Here is a 20,455-nt window from a genome sequence, read left to right on the forward strand (position 1 = left end):
GTCTTTTGTGCTTCTATCTACACACTTGCATTAAATCCTCTATTAAAGATTCTGAAACAGTTAGCTTATTGCCAACATTAGAACACCCAATGTCCTAATAACCATTAATTACATCATCCAAACGACTGCTGTAATGAAATTCAGTACATTAACTTAAATACCCTCAAAAAGATTTAAATTATTTCTTTTTTGTCACTTTAAAAATTATTACATTAATACGTTACGTATAATACCTGGATCATTCCGTGACAGATAGCTTCAATATTTCTTGGCAGTTCTGTATGTTAATCTATGGCACTCGACTCGACTCGGTAGTCGAGTCTCACTCGACTTATAGTCTGAGAGCCCGTGAACTCCAGACCGACGTTATTTTATTAAAGCTGAAAGTTTGTCAGCGCATGCTCCCAACACAGGTAAGAACGATGGACCATTATGGAGTTTGGTACTGACATTGTAACAGTGGCTTTGGCAGGTAAACGGTACTAAAGGCGTGTAAAATACCGATCTTAATACAACAAATAATAAAGTGCTATTTTTCGGTATTACCTTCAGAATATTATTAAAAATCACGTTATTCATTGCCTGACCCTTAGCATGCCAGACACCCTTAATGTTCATGAAATTATAATTTTACTTAAGTCATAGTATAAAAGCAGATTTTTATATATAGTACTTGGGTAATAAGTTGATGATGTTTCCTCATTAGCCAGACACCGTTGATAGTTCCAACCCCTTGCCAGACAATAATCGTAAATCGCAAGAAGAGATAAGAATGACTTATGAAACAAACTTTTTGGCGCAGACTTATAACTGATAGTCTATGTGAATTTTGCAAACATTCTCAGAAAAGACATTCAATGCTACAACTACAATTTTCAATTTATTCTATCAATAACAGGTTTAATAAAAAACAAAATAAAATATTTCTCAAAAATTTTATTAAAAATTGGTTTATGATACAAGTTATTATAAAGGATAAAAAAATTGATTGATGACTTTACATATTATTTTAAAATTAATTCACATTTTTTCAATGTCTCGTCAGAAAGTAATGTTAATTTATCACTAATTTTGTTGCAAATAACAAAAATTAATGCATCACCCATGACTTGTTATTTTTTTTAACAAACTCACCTACCACAATCTACCTGTGTTAGAAGCATGCGCTGACAAACTTTCAGCTTTATGTACGTAGGTCTGGGGTTCACGGGCTCATGCACTATTCCGTCCGGCACGCGATGTCGCACGGTTCCGACTACGACTACGACTCGTTCCGCCATATTTATTTTATTACAAGAAATAATAAAATCAAATAAAATACTTTATTTCATGATTCCTTACCTGTGGTATGTAATTCCATGAACCATTTTAATGTTGTATATAAAATTGTAAGCAATTCTGTCAACAACAAACGAGTGCGTACCGTTTTCGTATCGAGAGAGCGACTACGACCACATGAAGCGATTGATTTTCGACGCGCTAGTGACATAATATCTACCTCTTTTTAACCGACTTCCAAAAGGAGGAGGATTACTGTGAGATTTATTATCCGATTTAATTCTTTGCTTTGATTCTTATGAATTCGATGTTTGATATTATTATACTTATAATAACAAATCACGTCTAAGGAATTAAAGATCCATTATTAATGATCTAATTTGATTAATAATATCCTTACCTTACTACTGAGGAATTGCCAGGTGCTTGGCGAAAAAGCATATTTGTTAGAGGTGTGTCATTGAAGGTTTTTAAATTATGTACTTTTATCTGTTTTTTGTCAATCGTCAACAGGTTGAAAAAACTGTTAAATCGTCAACAGGTTTCGATAAATCGGTTAATTTATTAATAATTTAGGTTTTAATTAGGTTCATATCATATTAATAACATTGCTAATTTTAATTTATATGTAGTAGCTATTTCTTCAATATAATATCAAGTCAACTTTTTCGTTCGCAGCTTCGTCAACTGTTTTGAAATAAGCTGAGGCATTCAATCGTAATTTTACTGGCTGGGATAGGTGCAAAAGGGTCGGAATTATGCTTCATTCATTGCGAGTTGCAGGCGAAGACGTTGATTGAATTTGTTAGCTTATTATTTTGAACAGGTTTTTTCGTTGAAGAAAAACAGTTAATTCGTTAACGAATATAAAACTGTTAATAAAAACAGTTTATTGATATAACGACCACCTCTATTACTTGTTCACTTTTACAAAGTAAGGGTGACATGAGAGAGTGCGGAAGCTTTCGTGGAATAAAACTTACATCACACACCTTAAAAATTTGGGAACGAGTGCTCAGTGAACGTCTAGCATTTATCATCTCGCTAACGAAAAACCAGTTTGGTTTCACAGCTGGAAAAGGAACCATGGACTCAATTCAAATTCAATAGGAATTCTGTGACCATAAATTTGACTTCAAAATACAAAATAGTGTTGTACGAAAATGAATAAACATATCCATAAGTTAGTGAAAACTAGAAATGATGTAATCAGGTTGATAAAGACTCGTTAGCTAAAATAATAATAGGCCAATAGTTTTTATTAGGTATAGTTTTATTTAAAAGGATGGACAATATTTAGCTCAATTCAAATATAATCAAGACAGCATACACGAATAGTCTCGGAAAGCTATAATATCAAATTTATATTTACCTGGGAAGCAATACACGCATAAAACATAGTTTTTTTTTTAAAGTATTCATCGTTATTCTGTATAAACCCAGGGGCCAATAAGACATGAGATTTTATAAACCGTAATGCTTCCATACATAATGCTTGTGCGGAAAGAAAATTTCCAAAACAAGCAGTAACGAATGATAAATGAAAAAAAGTGTGTGTTTCAGCTCCGACGCACGACTGGAGTTTTCTCCTCAAGAACGATTGTCTTTGAACAGGTACTCAATAAAATCAAGTCCAATGGAGTCGGTTACAAACAGACATACAGCAGAAGCTAATAAAAGCGTTTTAATTAAAAAAAAAATTGATATTAAAAAAATAAAATAATAGGTTAGGTTAAAAATTGTCTATTTGGCGTGAAATATGTAATAATGTGTAATAATAAATCAATTTCAATGACATAATAAAGTTTGCTATCCGTATCACTGCAATACAACTAATATAGGGATCGAGCGTCTAGACTGTCGAGCCAACTGAAAAGTGAAAGGTGCGCGAGAAATGATGCGCACCAAAAACTATCCCTATATGCATGAGCATTCACCACCTCCCTCCCGTCGTTATCCCGGAGGATAGCCCTTTCCCTTATTTGGGCGCAAAAAAATAGAAGTAGTAAGTACATAGTAACACTGAAACTAATAGAAACCACATAATGTAATTCAAATAATTTATTCATATGATTTAATGCTTACATTTCTTTTGTAGTTTTTATAACATAAATCAAAATAAAAACTCAATTGAAAAAATAAAGATCTACTGATATATCTATACATTTTAATTGTTTAATTGTTGCAACAATTTTTAGAAGACAATCATTTTATTCATTCATTCATAAGGCCATGCTTACAACAACGTTAGATAGTCAAATAAAATTTGAAAAAACAAAATTTTATGAACGATGCGGGATTCGAATCCACGACGTCCGGCGTTCTGTGCCGGTGACCGCATCGTTCATAAAATTTTGTTTTTTCAAATTTTATTTGTGTATTAATCCTAGAAGTGAGGGCTATCACTTTAAAAACATAACATAACGTTCGATAGTATTTATTATGCTAGTAGAAAGTAGTTTACCCAACTTCATTAGTGCTTTTTATAAACGAAAAGATAAGGGTAATATACATTTATTTTATTAGACTAGGAAACTTTTAATAAATGTGTAGACATATTTAAATATTTTTTAATTATAGAATTCTTGTTAGAGGAAGTCTTATTCATAATGCCTTGTCGGAGTTTTAGTCTTTAAATATACGCTTGTTAAAAGTAGTATTTATAGTGGGATATTCGTGATAAATCACTTATTATCTCTACAACAAAGTAGATGTGACTTAGGTATAGACGCTAGGACACTTCTTTATAAATATTTTATGGACTCGATAGAAAAAAAATGGCCGAAGCCAGTCAGCTGTTCCGTTTGATTTTCGATGCTGTCAGTTTATTATATTAAGCTGAGGTCACAGTAAGCTTTAGAGTTAACGTTTAACTAAAATTTTATATTGAATCGAAAAATTAATGTTCTTGAATGAAATTCGATAAATATGAACTTATCGACTTCAATCTATTTGTAAGTTCCGCCTTAAATAAAACCGAACCATGTGAACAGAACGAAAAGAACCTCATAACGTGCTTAGAACATCGGCGATAATACTCCATGGCATAAAAAAAGTCTTTTTTTTTTATATTTACTTTTATTTTCTCAAAATTTATTCCTCTAGAATTATTTTTGATGTCATGTCATGTGCCCTAGCATTACAATAATTGAAGTTTCCCGCGTAAATTTTGTCATTGACTGTTTGACAACTTTTTGACAATATGATTTGTCATAGACAAAACCAATAGACTATAATCAGATTTTTGGTAACATTGTATACTTACTATTGCATATCTACTATCGAAGGCTTAACAAACGATTATGAAGAAACAATTAAACACATACAAAAAATCGATTTAATTTATATAAGTAGGTTTATAAACCTAAAAAAATTAGGTATACTGTAGAATAGCTTCGGCAAGCGTTTTATTATGAATATGGCCGTTAGGGTGTAAAAGATTAGCTACAGTATTATGGCACTTAACAATAACATAAGATAATCTTGATGGAAAGCCATTTTAAAAATACAAATTAAGTACATGAAATAATTTATTTTACATACTTAGCACTTAATTGGTTAAATATTTTTACATAATTCTGCCTTGACACTAATATAATAAAGAAGCCATCATTATTTTATATTTCATCGATCCTATTAATCCATCTTAGGTCGTGTCCACATACAAAGAACAACGGTGAACGGAAGCTAACGGAACCGATTCCATTTTTATCGCTCGCTTACCTACGCACACTCTCTTGATTTCGTTCCATTGCTCTAAACCGAAGTTTTTTATACAGCATCATATAAAAACGGCATTAAATAAAGACACGGATAGAGCTACTTAACCGTAATCATATCACAATAAATTCAAAAATAAAAATACCTAATTCAACTAAATAAATATTCCATAACAGTCGAGCGCTAGCGTAGGCACTGACACCCGATTTGTGAATACTTATGCGACCACCTAACTTCACGTAAGGGTGATTAAAATTTCTTGAAAAATATTTTTATTTTATATATATTTTTTTATATTAGTTAGGTTACTCTTCAAGTGTGTATTTAATGTCGTCCTTGTAGCTGTATGTGGCAGATAATCCAGCCTTAATCTGCGCTTTGCGTGAATTAATTTTACCATAAAAAGAGCTCGTAAGTTCTCAAAATTATATTACATTTCATTTTTGTTCGTAAACTTCATGTATAGCTCTTGAAGAAGCTGAACAAAGTGAGTGCAAGAATATTTTCTGAAAGAGTTTCTTGAGCCGGTTTCTCGGTTTCAGTGCTCACGGCGCTATAATGTTTCCAAAACTTTGTCACTTATTCTATGTAAAAAGATATTGTATTAAGGGAATATCGAAATTGTTAGCATTAAATAAATTTTGTTTTTATATACTTTTACAAAAACAGCTTAAAACACGGTAAAAGACGTCTTGACAATCTGGAAGGAAACTCTTTTAAATGACAGAAGTAATATGTCCACAAATGACAGAAGTCTGAGGTATCAAACGTAAAAAAATGAACACAGCTTTGATACCCTTCTCCTGTATTTGAAGACGGTTAAAATATTATGCAAAAATTTATAGACCGAATTCGGATGTAACTCTTATGAAATATTGCCAGGTCCACGGGTCCAGAAGAAGGAAGAGTATGTAGCCGAGGAATTAAAAGAGAAGTGAGACCATTTTCTGTCTTTCGTTCGTAATCATCGCTCTTTTGAATCTGGGAAAACCCTAAAGCGTATTTTCGTTCCATTATGTGGGTACGTAGATCAACAATACAAACACAAATAAGACAATGTATCCAAGGGTTTTCCCTGACCCTGATCACAAATAAACTTTTTAAACTTTCACATTGCTGACATATTCTTACACTTTCTTTACTTTCACATAATATAGACCTCAGAGCCGCTATTGTGAGTGCAGTTGATCGTTGTCTGGTCGGAACCCATTTATATAATACTTTCCTACTACTGACGCGAAATGCTCGTGGATCAAGCAATTAATTCACATGTTATCATTGTCATCTATGACTTTCAAGTGCCTTAAAACTTTCACGTCGATGAGAGTGTCAGAAGAGCTCTTCGTTGTTGGCACGAAAGATATTGCACGCCTTGCCCGCTCTCCGTTGCGAAGAACAGGATTCAAATCCTGAAATAATAACGTTATTGATGAGTAACTTATAATGCCATATTTTAAGACAATAGAGTCGTAATACGAAACTTATAAAGTTGTAAATAATAAATAATAAAAAGTATAGAAAGAAGAAAGAAAGAAAATATATTTATTGACAAAATGGATACATAAAAATACAAAATTAGCAGCGCTTTCCGCACTAGGCATGCCTGTATCGCGGAAAACAAGTGAACATACAAATACAATTAAGTTACAAAACAGGTTCATAAGTGAGCTTCAAATGAAATTTTTAAATTAGTTCTGAAAATATTTGATAGAAGTAAAGTATTCCTTTCTAAAATTAATATAATATGTTAAAAGTAACCATTATGTGTTTAAGCACGTACATAATATTTATTTAAGATTTTAGTAGTGATCTGACAGAGTATGTGTGAGTGTGCGTGTGTGATGTGTTTGTGTGAGACATAAGAGATTGATCCCAGAGAGAGAAAAAGAGCACGAAGTTTATTTAAGAGTTTTCAATCCGTAAATGATATCAAAGACGCACCTCGCTCTGTTATGCAAAAGAACTATGCAATTTAAAAAAAAACGGAACAAGATAAGAAATTAATTATGATAAAGTGGAAAAATTTAACCACAAAAAAGGTTTATCACATTTTAATAAAGCTGAGTACACAAAAGAGCTACATAATTGGGTGCATATCGAGCTCACTGAAAGAAATCCGATGATCCGTGTGATCGAACTTTGTGATTCTTTATTGATTTGTAATGAAACCTTTATAACTAGTAGTGACACACGAACATCCGAAATAGGTCATGGTCAAAGGTTGGTCAGGCTTCACAGACTGTGCCGATTAATTCGCAATAAGGTGAAGCTACGTGTATGATGGGGGATTGAAAGGACTTTTTTTATATATGAGAGGGGGCAAACGGGCAAGAGGCTCACGGGATGGGGTGAGGCAACCGCCAAAAACAGGCGTATCGAACTTGGGTTGCGGCGCTGGGCTCAAAGGATCCGAACTGCAAAGTTCTGAAGAGGAAATATAACCGTGCCTCCAGATTTTTTAAGCGGCAAATCGCCCGTGCGAAATCGAAGCACGTCGTCAAAATTGGTGAGCAGCTTTCCAGTTACCCGACCGGAACACGCAAGTTCTGGTCGTTGTCGAAAGCTGCTCTTGGTAACTTCAACCAGCCGTCCATGCCGCCGTTGCACATGAGGAATGACACCCTGGCCCATACTGCAAAAGAGAAAGCCGATCTCCTGTGCACTCTTTTTGCCTCCAACTCTACTCTTGACGACAACGGAAAAACACCGCCGACCATCCCGCGGTGTCAGAGCTCCATGCCTGAAGTACAGTTCCGACAGAAAACTGTTAGGCGAGCTCTGTTTTCGTTGGACGTCAGGAAGTCGAGCGGGCCGGATGGCATTTCTCCAATCGTGCTCAGAACGTGTGCCCCTGAGTTGACGCCGGTGCTAACGCGTTTATTCCGGCACTCTTATTCAAAAGGCGTAGTCCCTGATTCATGGAAGTCAGCCCTTGTCCATCCGATCCCAAAAAAAGGAGAAAGTTCGGATCCGGCAAACTACAGGCCTATTGCTATTACCTCCATACTCTCCAAAATCATGGAGAGCATAATTAACCGCCAGCTCTTGGTATACCTTGAGGGTCACCAGTTGATCAACGACCGGCAGTACGGCTTTCGCCATGGTCGGTCGACTGGCGATCTTCTGGTATACCTAACACATAGACGGGCGGCGGCTATTGAAACCAAGGGGGATGGCCTGGCAGTTGGTCTGGATATAGCGAAGGCCTTTGATCGTGTATGGCACAAGGCGCTCCTCGCAAAACTTCCATCATTTGGGTTTCCCGAGAGCTTATGCAAGTGGACCTCCAGCTTCCTCACTGGGCGCAGCATACAGGTCGTTATCGACGGTTATTGCTCGAATCCCAAGCCCGTGAACGCTGGAGTGCCCCAAGGCTGTGTGCTATCTCCCACGCTGTTTCTTCTGCATATCAATGATATGTTGGACACCGCCAACATGCATTGCTATGCAGACGACAGCACTGGTGATGCCGTATACACGGGTCATGCAGGTCTCTCTCGGGAAAACGTCGACCAGTGCCGGGAGAAACTTGTGTCTTCTATCGAGTCCTCTCTCGAGAAGGTCGCGGAATGGGGTAAGTTGAACCTTGTCCAATTTAACCCCCAGAAGACTCAAGTTTGCGCGTTTACCACTAAAAAAACCCCATTTGCCGTATCACCACTCTTCGAGAACACTTCCCTTAAAGCCTCGCCTAGTATCGGAATATTGGGTCTCGAAATCTCGAGCAATTGCCAATTCCGTGGCCATCTGGAGGGCAAAGCCAAACTGGCTTCAAAGAAACTGACCGCGAAAACTGAAACATTTGACCGCGTGCAACGCAGAGCAGCTCGAATTGTCGGGGACCCAGTACTCTGTGAACGGCTGGATCACTTGGCGTTGCGTAGAGACGTCGCTTCATTGTGTGTCTTCTACCGCATTTATCACGGGGAGTGTTCCGAAGAGCTGTTCAACCTGATTCCTGCCGCCGAATTTCACCTTCGCACGACACGCCACAAGTTACGATATCATCCCCACCATCTGGATGTGTGGCGGTCCTCCACAGTGCGGTTTTCAAGGAGCTTTCTTCCTCGTACCACGAAGCTGTGGAATGAGCTTCCTTGTGCGGTGTTTCCGGGACGATACGACATGGGTACCTTCAAGAAAAGCGTGTACACCTTCCTTAAAGGCCGGCAACGCTCTTGTGATTCCTCTGGTGTTGCAGGAGAGTGTGGGCGGCGGTGATCACTTAACACCAGGTGACCCGTACGCTCGTTTGTCCTCCTATTCCATAAAAAAAAAAAAAAATGGACATCCACAACAACAGGTGTGTCAAAAAATGCGATGCCGGCCTTTAAGGGAGTATGCTTTTTTCTTGAAGGTCCCTAAGTCGTATCTGTTCGGGAAGACCGCCGCCGGTAGTTGATTTTAAACGGCCGCTGGAATCAACTCGAACAGCACCTCTGAGCACTCCCCGTGATAAATACGGTAGAAGATGCAGAGAGAACCCACATCTCTACGCAATGCTAAAGAATGAAGCCGATCGGAGATGACTTGATCGTCGATGATTCGCGTATCTCTTCGTCGCATGCGGTCAAATGGAAGAAGCTGGTACTGGGAAGCACCCGCCCAGAGGTGAGAACAGTACTCCATGTGAGGACAAATTTGCGCCTTATAAAGTTGCAGGCGGTGGCTTTTAGTGAAGTACTGTCTCGCCTTACTGAGTACACCAAGCTTTTTAGAGGCCAGTATGGCCTTCTCATTCACGGAACTGAAAGTCGCTCGATAAATCGACGCCAAGTATGCCAATACAGGCTATGGCAGTTAGAGGAGTGATCTCGAATCGAGGGGATACGACAAAGGGAGACTTTTTAGTAGTGAACGCACAAACTTGTGTCTTCTTGGGGTTGAATTGGACTAAATTTTATCGGCCCCATTCCGAGACTTTGCAAAGCATAGTCTCGATTTCAGACACAAGTTTGTTCGAGTACTCGTCGACGCTATCCCGGGACATGTTAGCACGGCCGGTGTAGGAAGCATACCCAAGTATTATTCATTATGAGCTTGTATCGCCGGGCAGAACCATCGATTCGGATCACTTCTGCAAATAACTGATGAGATTAAAGCAAGAAGTTGAGAAAAAGCAGGTGGAGTTGATCAATATAAAGAGTGTATGTAGTCTTATAACGATAGCGCGTTTAGCGTCTAACATATTTCTTTAATCACTCAGTAAAAACTAAGAGAGTTTGGTTGCGAGGGTATTGTTTACTTCATTGAAAACTGCTTAGCTGCACTTACCCTCAACTGGACGTGTAGTGCTTGCGCAGTATGTTCTGTCGTATATATCTTCTCTTGTGCTGCTTTCAACTCTGCATCTAACTTTTGTTTCTCTTGCTCCAGCTCTTTTAGGCGACGTTCTGCTTCTGTGTGTGTGATAAATTGTCAAAGTACGTCATATGGAAAGTTCTAATTTTAAAATTATCATTTGAGAAGGATTGAATAATACTTATAAATCTGCTAACAAGACATAGATATTTTCCCGCATGTGTTCTGTTTCGGATGTATTTATTTTAGTGGGATCATTTAGTTGATAATTCCCGAATCGTGAACATGAAAAGTGAACGAAAATATTTTTACTGTTTGTTATGTACCTTTTTTTTAAATATTTCTAAACGTAATTCAAAAGAATTGCATGTGGTCTGAATATTTTTAAAAGGCAAAACATGCTCGTAGATATCTACTATTAGCAATGCTACATCACCAGCCAATACATGAGCGAGATGTATGTCTGCAAAAAAATCGAAAATTCATCTGCATTTACCGAGACATCCCATCTAACGCTCACAATGTTTCACTTATCTGTACTGTTCTCTAGTATTACGTTATCCGTGATCGCAATTTTATTTAAACACCTATCTATCTTGGCTTGTATTCATGTATGTAACAGCAAGCTATGATACAGATCTCAATCAAGCATCTGAGCAGTGTGGTTTAGAAATGAACTTCGACAAAACCAAGATCATTACCAAAATCCTAAATAGTCCATCATCCATCAGCGTAAATGGCACTTTCATCAAAAAAGTGGAAAAGTATGTGTATCTTGGTCAAGACATCGTAATGGGAGAGGAAAATCAGGCTAACGAAATTGACAAGCGTAAAGACTGGCGTGGGCAGCTTACTCCAAATTCAAGTTCGCGTTCAACATGAAAATCAGTGCTCACCAAAAAGCTCGTATTCACGACCATCTTGCCCGTGCTTACGTATGGGGCTGAGACTTGGGTTTTTACTAAGGAGATCCTCCTCAAACTTCAGGTGGCTCAAAGGGCAATTGAGAGAAAACTGGTAGGAGTTACACTGAGAGACCGTAAAAGAAATGAATGGGTCAGAGATCAAAGCAAATTGAGCGATGTAACCAACCGTGTTGCGAAATTGAAATGGGAGTGGTCTGGCCATGTCGCCCGCAAGCATGGCTCGTGGTGCAAGGCAGTGATAGAATGGAGACCGTGGGGTGAGAAACGCCCGTGAGAAAGACCGCAGATGAGACTGCTCAAGACCGGAAAAGATGGCATAAGCTGAAGGAGGCCTACACCTTAGATGTTGAGAATAGCTAAAGAAGAAGATCACCACCTTGTCAAATTAACCTTACAATTTACACAATTTTCATACCTAGATTTAAGTACATCCTTTTGTTATTTCTTATTTATTAAGTAAGCGGTAATATTTTCATTACCTCGATATTGGGCTTCTTTCTCCGCTTGAAGCATTTCAAACTGCATCCTTTTAAATCTTTCTTCTTCTAACATTCTGTTTTGCTCTTCTTGTAGCCTCTCCAGTTCTTCACGCCTTTCCCATTCTTCTGCTAGAACTCTGTAGGTAATAGTTACAATTAATACATCACCTACTTCAATACATTGGCTTTTCAATTAATATGATAAAAAAAAATTATTCATCAGTATCTTTTGTTTCACTTTATAACGTACAGAGATTAAAATTGGTGGTGTTAAGCAAAATAATTATTTAAAAAAATCTAAAGTAAATGTCTTCAAATAATTGCAAATATTTACAAACAAAAAATACAACGGGTTATATCGCCTTCTTTTAATTCTTATCAAAATTTGTGATGTAATCTTAAATTTTGCAAGGTAATAGCAGTCTGTATTTGTATTTAAGTGAATGAAAGCTCTATATTTTAGTATGTATGTAAAAAGATTAAATGTATTAAATAAAATAACTTCAAACGCGTGTACATAGGTAAGAGTACGCTCCAACTAGATACCGCACTACCTTAGAACAATAGCTTTTGGTTACGGCAACTATGCTTCTGTGTGTGGCATCTTGATTCTAAATGGAATCTTTTAAATTTTGTAACATACGCTTCGTGCTATTTTACATTCAATTGAATTAAACACAAAATACCGATGATATGTGATCCCAGTGTCTTTCTTATTTCTTTTGGTATTATTTTTACAAAATTTTACTACGCAAACCGGCATTTTAGTTTCAATTATTAGCAAAGTATAACAGAACATGTAGCACGTCAACGTCAAACATTGTTTGAGACTGAGTACGCCCACTTGAGCGTAGCATTAGTTGCCGCACTTCGCGACTACGCTACGCGTTATCTAGACCAATCGTTAATCTTAGAATCTATTTTTATTTTGATGTTACCAATATTGTCTCACCTTGATGAAATTTTCAGTTAGTCATGTGGTTCTTAACACACCGATTTATAGTATCAATTCAACTTCTCACCTCGCTTGTAACGCTCTCACAATCTCTTCGTCACGCTTTGCCTGAGTCTCTTCATGAAGCAGTTTCTCCAGCTCTGCTTGAGCGTGTTTCAGTTCTTCTAGCTTTTTGTTGTCTTTCTGTGCGAGTTCTGCAAGCTCCTGAAATTATTGAATATCACATTGAGTAACCTAGTCAGTTTTTAAAGGAAATTAAGGAACGAGACGAGCAGAACTTTCAGCTAATGGTATTTCATACGCCCTGCCCATTACTATGCAGTGCCGCTCAGGATTCTTGAAAAACACAAAAATTCTGTGTGGCACTACAATTGCGCTCGTCACCTTGAGACATATGATGCTAAGTCTCATTTGCACAGAAATTTCACTAGCTACGGCACCATTCAGACCGAAAAACAATCATTCTTACAAATTACTGCGCCGTTGTTGTACCCATAATCTAGCCGGAATCATGTGCAACGGAGCCTCCCACTGGTCAGTCAGTCAGTCAGTAATTCTTGCAGAATATGAGTTACTAATTCTATTAAGCTCTATAAAATTCACCATAGTCTAAAGGGCAAATGACCTAATCAAGTAAATAATAAAGATGTTTCGGCCGTTCATTGTCTCTAAATAAATATAAGTTATAATGGCTGCAGTAAATTTTGTTAGCAACTGCAGATTATCTAAACAATGAGACAGCCTGCACTTGATTATTATTGTCTTTAACAAATATTTATGTAAAACATATTATTATACGATTGCAACAAAATAATGCTGGAAGAGTTTCTACAGCTGTTTCATCTCTTTCAGAGCGGTAATTTATTCGAAACTGTGGTAGGAACACAATTACCTTAAGGATACTGGTATCGTGGAATGATTATCTTTAAGGCTCTAATGCTCTACAAAGAGTTGGCTGGGAGATTTAAAAAATATATATATTAGGGACTGATATGTAATCTCCAATTCGAACGCTTAAAAATTTTGTAAAACGTAAAATACCATCTAATAAAAATTATTGTAATGAAGCTTTCTTCAACTTTAAATTTGCTACAGCTTCTAAACTACTGGCGATATTTTTATCGCTCTAACAAAGGAGAGTAGCTATTTTATTTTTCTACAAAGCGAACGTTTTAAAAGTTAAAAAAAAGCATATAACGTATACTATATTCACTACAAACGGCCGTACGCGGAACCGTGTGCGGGTGACGGGAGGCAGTGTGCCGCTGACTTATATTTGATTGGGGTTGGTGTATACCCGTGAATCGAGATAGCAAACTCCACCCTAACGCTCAAGATCGTTGGCGTGACTCTGAGCCTTAAAGACAATCCCCAAGGAATTAATTTTGAAAAATAAATGACTAACGATAACAAATCAAGAGCTCATTATTCATTGTATTCATTTTTGCTGAGCGACGGGGGCACCGCTAGGTATAGACACACCAGTGGGAGGCTCCTTTGCACAGAATGCCGGCTAGATTATAGGTACCACAACGACGCCTATTTCTGCCGTGAAACAGTGTCAGCATTAGTGTATTTGGGTCTGAAGGGTACCGTAGCTAGTGAAATGACATGGCAAATGAGACTTAACATCTTAATTATGTCTCAAGGTGACGAGCGCAATTGCCTCTCAGAATTTTTGGGTTTATCAAGAATCCTGAGCGGCACTGCATTGTAATGGGCTGGGCGTTACAACTACCATCAGTTGAACGTCCTGCTCGTCTCGTCCCTTATTGTCATAAAAAGAAACACCACCCTTGGGGATGTCTGTGGACAATATCCACCAGGTGTGTAATTGCCTGTTAACCCCTTCTAATATAAAAGAGTTTGAAGTTGGTTACCTGTGCTTGTGCTTCAGCTGCCAATCTGGCGCGAACTTCGTTCTGTAGCCTCGCCCTGGTTTCCCGAACTTCCTGCTCCCTCCTAGCACCCGCACCTCGTCTGCCAGCTCGGGCTCTCCTCTGATAACCCTCGGCACCACCAGATACTGCCGCCGCTTGCCGTAATGCAGATACCCATTGGAGGCGACTCCTTTGATGGAAAATAAATAACATTTACTAACACCATACCTTCTCTAAATGTGTGTACGAATTGGTGAGACAACAGAGCTGAAGCTGCGACATTCATCTGGTATATACCTATAGGTATGCGGGCAGCTAAAGTTATATGAAAATCCATTTAAATTATAATGGCTTGTTTAAATATCTAATAACCCTGTGCATGATCTATGCTAAATACGCAATTTTTAGTTAAAATTATAAGAATAACTTTTTTTTTATTTTCCTACTTACCTACATTTCACTCCGGAGAAGTAATCGAAATACATTTAAGCACTACACGTCTCACACTGTGTTATCATTCTCATCATCAGGACGTGTGGCATTCATACACAATGCGGTGGTGAAGAAACTTACTTTCATGAACTTAAGGCGAAGAGTAAGCAGAAAACACGCAAACATGGTGTTTTTAGACAAGTTTTGTGGTAAAAAATATAGCATTTCGAGCTATGAACACTATTTAATCCTGTAATACATATCCTTAAGTCTTGTTTGTAGGTTGCTAATGCTTGCTGTTGGTTATAGTTAACACTCCCGAGCCTTTTTGAACTACCACTTTTTTGCAGTTAAACAAGTTTTTTGGCATGGCAGGACGCATTTTTTTAGTACTACTCTCAGAAAAGTTATTCTTATAGCTTGTACTTTTTTGTGTAGGTACATTTATTCAGATTAGTAGTGAATAAAGAGGATTGTAAACAAATAAATTGTTTTCGACGCAAGAATTTTGAAAATATTGGCTTTGTTACATAGATAGTAAGCCGGCAGCCGTGAACTCATATCGCTCAAGGTCGTTAGCATTTAGTGTCGTCTTAAGGCTGGGTTGCGAGCCACTGGCCCTTTTTAATGTAAAATAATTGTTATAGCTCTGAATTGTTAAGATTTTATGTAATAAAAATTGTCATTTTTGTGTAGGATAGCGCAATAAATGAATATTGTTTTTACACGCTTTATATTAGCTTCACTTGAATGTTTGTATGTATGTTTGTAAGTGACTCCTTTAGACGCGATTTTGACCCTTTTTAAACGGCCAGATTTCATTCAAACTCTGTAGATTTATCGAGGAGCTATGACAATACACTAATTTGAAAAGATTCCATTATTCAATTTACAAAATAAGATTTTTGCCAATTTATATATAATTTTTATCTATAGTCGATAACTCTGGAATTGATGTTAAAGTACTTAATAGTTTTAAAAACACGCTTTATATAAAATTCAACTAAAAAATAGAAAATAAATTTAAATCAACACCAGGGTAATCGGGAGCCATGCCTTTAAGGAAAATTTACGCGCTTTTTTTGAAGGTATATCGTATCGTCCCGGAAACACCGCACAAGGAAGCTTATTCCACAGCTTGGTTGTAAGTGGAAGAAAGTTCCTTGAAAACCGCACTGTAGAGGAACGCCACACATCCAGATGCTGGGGAACTCTGTAGCGGTCACATAGATGTTATCAGATTCAGAAACAGAATCAGAATATCTTTATTCAATAAAATCTCGAGGATCACATTGAATCGTCACAAAATAAATTATTCTAATATACAAAAATACAAAGTTGTATCCATAATTATACTATTGCACTATATTATAATAGAACTAGTCACAGCTCTACATCGGTTTACAAGAACCTAAGGTATTGTCAAGCTGTCATTGCGAGATGGAGCGACATCTGGCCAAGCTATCTTGGCATTTATAAAATCATCTATTCTAGGCTTCCTTAATTAATTGTTTTTTAATATAAGATTTGAAATTTGTTAGGGTTCTAGGTAACAGGTATAAGAAGACTTGTATTTTTTTTAATTCCTTTTAAAACATAAATTTAATCTCTTTTACTGAAAGCCTTCACTTATAATACAAAAACTGTTTGCACGATTCTCTTTATTTCATGTTGTAACTGCCTGTTATTGTAGTTATTATCCTTAGCATTTAAGACTTGTTATATGTTTAAGTATTACTTGTAATTCTCATGGTGATGCTAGTCACTTGCAGGTAGACTTGCCTCAGCAGCGTATGCGGTTCGAACAATCAGACAACTAACTAACGAATCGACGGCTAGACTTGTGTACTTGACCTGCTTTCATAGTGTTATGACGTATGGCATTCTGCTATGGGGTAACTCAGCAGATATCCAAACAATCTTTGTTTTACAGAAAAGAGCAATTCGTGGCATATATATATGAAACCTCGCGACTCATTGCGTGACCGTTTTAAAGATATAAATATTTTAACAGTAACTTCCCAATATATTTATGAAAATTTATTGTATACGCATAGAAACAAAGATAATCTGCTGAAAAGAAATGATATACATAACATTAATACAAGATACAAGAATAAATTATTGATTCCAAGATACCGATTACAAAAACATAACGATTCTTTCATGGGAAACTCTGTGCGTTTCTATAACAAACTACCATCAAAAGTGACAGAGCTAACAATTCGTCATTTCAAATCTCATATTATAAATGCCTTGGCATTTATATGCAGCTATCTTGATAGCTTGGCCAGATGTCGCTCCATATCGCTATGACAGATTGACAATAACTTAGATTCTTGTAAGCCGATGTAGAGCTGTGACTAGTTTTTGTATAATATAGTGCAATAGTATAATTATGGATACAACTTTGTATTTTTGTATATTAGAATAATTTATTTTGTGACGATTCAATGTGATATTCGAGATTTTATTGAATAAAGATATTCTGATTCTGAGTGTAAATCACTATAATACATATTTTATTATAAAACAAAGTCCTCCACCGCGTCTGTTCGCGATAAACTCAAAAACTACCGCACCGATTGTCGTTTTGTTTTCAACATGGGATAGCGTAATTCTTGAGATAGGTTTTATAGCATATAATTTGTTTTTGTATATATTTTGTATACATTGACGATATTTGTTGGAGGTGTCGGAAAAAATGAGCCTTCTGTGAGCTTTCATCGAAAACGCTGTCTAAACCCATTGTGATATAATAATATAATGTATCTTTTAATAATTCCACCTTCGCACGACACGCCACAAGTTAGGATATCATCCTCACCATCTGGATGTGTGGCGGTCCTCCACAGTGCGGTTTTCAAGGAGCTTTCTTCCTCGTACTTCGAAGCTGTGGAATGAGCTTCCTTGTGCGGTGTTTCCGGGACGATAGGACATGGGTACCTTCAAAAAAAGCGCGTACACCATTCGTAAAGGCCGGCAACGCTCTTGTGATTCCTCTGGTGTTGCAAGAGAATGTGGGCGGCGGTGATCACTTAACACCAGGTGACCCGTACGCTCCTTTGTCCTCCTATTCCATAATAAAAGGATAACATACTATATATACATTTTAATACGTTAAGTATTAAGAATTAGCAATTACAAAAAAAGCGGTAATGTAAAAGCTGTTTACACGAATATTATATAAATCCTTATCAGTTTATTACTACATATTATAAACTCATTAATTTCCGATGGCTTTATACTTTATTATTCCTGAATACTTAGGTACATCATTTTTTCTTTTTCTATTGACAGAATAGCGTCTGTCGGGTTAGTGAACTTAAAACTTACTTGTGATCCTGCGTCCCAAACTCAAATGTTCTCTCAGGGGTAATAAGTTGGAACTTCCGCATCTTGCCATCACCAACCGCAGCTTCCACGGAGCAATACTCGTCGATTGTGATACGTCCGCATTGTTCCTTCTGGGAAGAGCTCTTGTAGTACGTAAGGGCGCAGGGCTGAAGAACACACCAATACTCTCGCATGGTCGGCAAGAGGTAGCCGCGTTTGAAGAGGTAACCCTGAAATGTTAATACATATAACACTATGAGGCTTTAGATGAATCATAAAATTAAATAAATTATATCACAGCTCGTTTACAAAAAGATCAAAATTCAAAATAATTATTAAAATACTCCTATGTGCTAATGGATATTATAACATAAATTACTTTTTTAATGATACCACAGACGGGAAATGAAGCCGCCATCATGCTTTTGAAATGATTAGTTTGATTGTAACTGAATTTTATCAAAAAAAAAAAACTAGAAGGCCGCTGAAGATCTTGTGCCCGTTCTTCTTAGGTCTGAGGCATAAATTTCCGAATGGGTGGTAGTTTATTTTTCAATGAAATGATTTCATGTCCTATTTTATATAAAAACTAGCTGACCCAGCAAACGTTGTATTGCCGATATTAAAATCGCGATACAAAAGTAACTGTTGATCGTAGATGGGTGAAAATTTGAAGTTGTATGTATTTTTTAATGCTGACTCATAATCAAACTAATTTAAAAAAAAATGTCAAAAAAAAAACAATTTCGTGTGGACCACCCTTAACATTTAGGGGGATGAAAAATAGATGTCCGATTCTCAGACCTACCCAATATGCACTCAAAATTTCATGAGAATCGGTCAAGCCGTTTCGGAGGAGTTCGGTCCCGCACACCGTGACACGAGAATTTTATATATTAGATATTTGAGTTTGAATTACCACGATGTTGTAAAGTCTATGCATCATATACGATCTATTAAAAGTTCTTCCTTTCTTTAACAGAACCATTTATATTCATTTAATTGGAATTCAATTCAAAAGGATGATTTTTTTATGTTTAATCTTCTCTTGCCTGGAACCTTCATTCGTTCTGATCATTTAGTACTTTTTTATATGAAATCTTTATATTTATTTACAAATCTAGCGTTTGACCTTCGGCTGGGACTCAGTTATAAGTTAAGAATAGCTCTAGGGTGGTCCTTAAGGCTGGAGACCGAGCCAATGACCTTGAGGAATCGAGCGGAGCTAAGTAACCTCACTCGCACAAGATCGCCATTTTTTGTAATTCAGAATTAGAATCACGTTTAATTTATTACAAACATAATACAATTTTCTTTACAAAGTTAAAAAAAACTATGTCATGGAACTTAAAACATCAAAATAGTGTTGGTGTTCAATTGATAAAAAATAAAAATAAATAAAATATCTTTATTTCAGACGGCCCATAAGTGTTAGTATTCCTTAGATACATAGATTTTCGTATAAATTTATCTAGATTGAATGATTAGCATGGCTCCAACTCTAAAAGTTAGGGGTTTCGTGATCTTTTTTTCACACTATCTATAAAAAATAGAAATTTAATTTTTAACAGATTCTGTTGATATATAATTATTTTTTGTAAAAATATAAGCTTTTGTAAACCGTCAGGAAATTGTATCAATTATGCGCAATTATGGCGATTTCTTGGGCCTTAACAAAACCGTAAAAATTCTAAGCAATTCCTTATCGGTAAGTAGCATCTTTTCTTTGCTAACGTTATATTATAAATTTTGATTTAATATTCTTCTTACCTTCTTTATGATATCTTCGATAAAAACATCGTAAATCTCATCAACAGCTTCCACGAGTGCTGCGTTGTGTATTTGCGGATCGCAGCAGTACTTCGCCTCCAACACTGCAAGGAAAGCAGACCATCTAAAGTGACCAATAGACGAGCCGAGAGCTTCCCAGTCTGCGGCGTCCCAGCGCAAACCCAGGCAGAGGACTAGCTGCTCAGCAACTATGCCGGCTTCTGATGGCTGAAGAACAACCTGCAATGAACAATATTACCAAATTTAGATTGCTACCATTTAGCATAATATAATTGTGTATTAATCCTAGAAGAGAGGGTTATCACTTTAAAAACACTTCACATTGTTTAGATTTATAAGAGCGACGTCTCAAGTCAA

At 36.7% G+C, this 20,455-nt stretch overlaps 1 protein-coding gene across 1 annotated transcript in view; it reads right to left on the reverse strand.

Moving 5' to 3' along the window:
* Positions 1-4,337: 4,337 nt before the first annotated feature.
* Positions 4,338-20,455, reverse strand: part of LOC126979624 (differentially expressed in FDCP 6-like) — a 42,794-nt gene continuing 26,676 nt past the window's right edge. Inside the window, exons 4-10 of the mRNA XM_050829055.1 lie at positions 20,078-20,317; positions 18,308-18,537; positions 14,540-14,729; positions 12,727-12,863; positions 11,705-11,841; positions 10,273-10,397; positions 4,338-6,407 (exon numbers count right to left, since the gene is read on the reverse strand). Coding sequence (XP_050685012.1) covers positions 6,264-6,407; positions 10,273-10,397; positions 11,705-11,841; positions 12,727-12,863; positions 14,540-14,729; positions 18,308-18,537; positions 20,078-20,317 — 1,203 coding nt within the window. The 3' untranslated portion in view covers positions 4,338-6,263. The remainder of the gene's footprint in view (positions 6,408-10,272; positions 10,398-11,704; positions 11,842-12,726; positions 12,864-14,539; positions 14,730-18,307; positions 18,538-20,077; positions 20,318-20,455) is intronic.

The sequence above is a fragment of the Leptidea sinapis genome, chromosome 3 (assembly GCF_905404315.1).
Source record: "Leptidea sinapis chromosome 3, ilLepSina1.1, whole genome shotgun sequence".
Classification (NCBI taxonomy): domain Eukaryota; kingdom Metazoa; phylum Arthropoda; class Insecta; order Lepidoptera; family Pieridae; genus Leptidea; species Leptidea sinapis.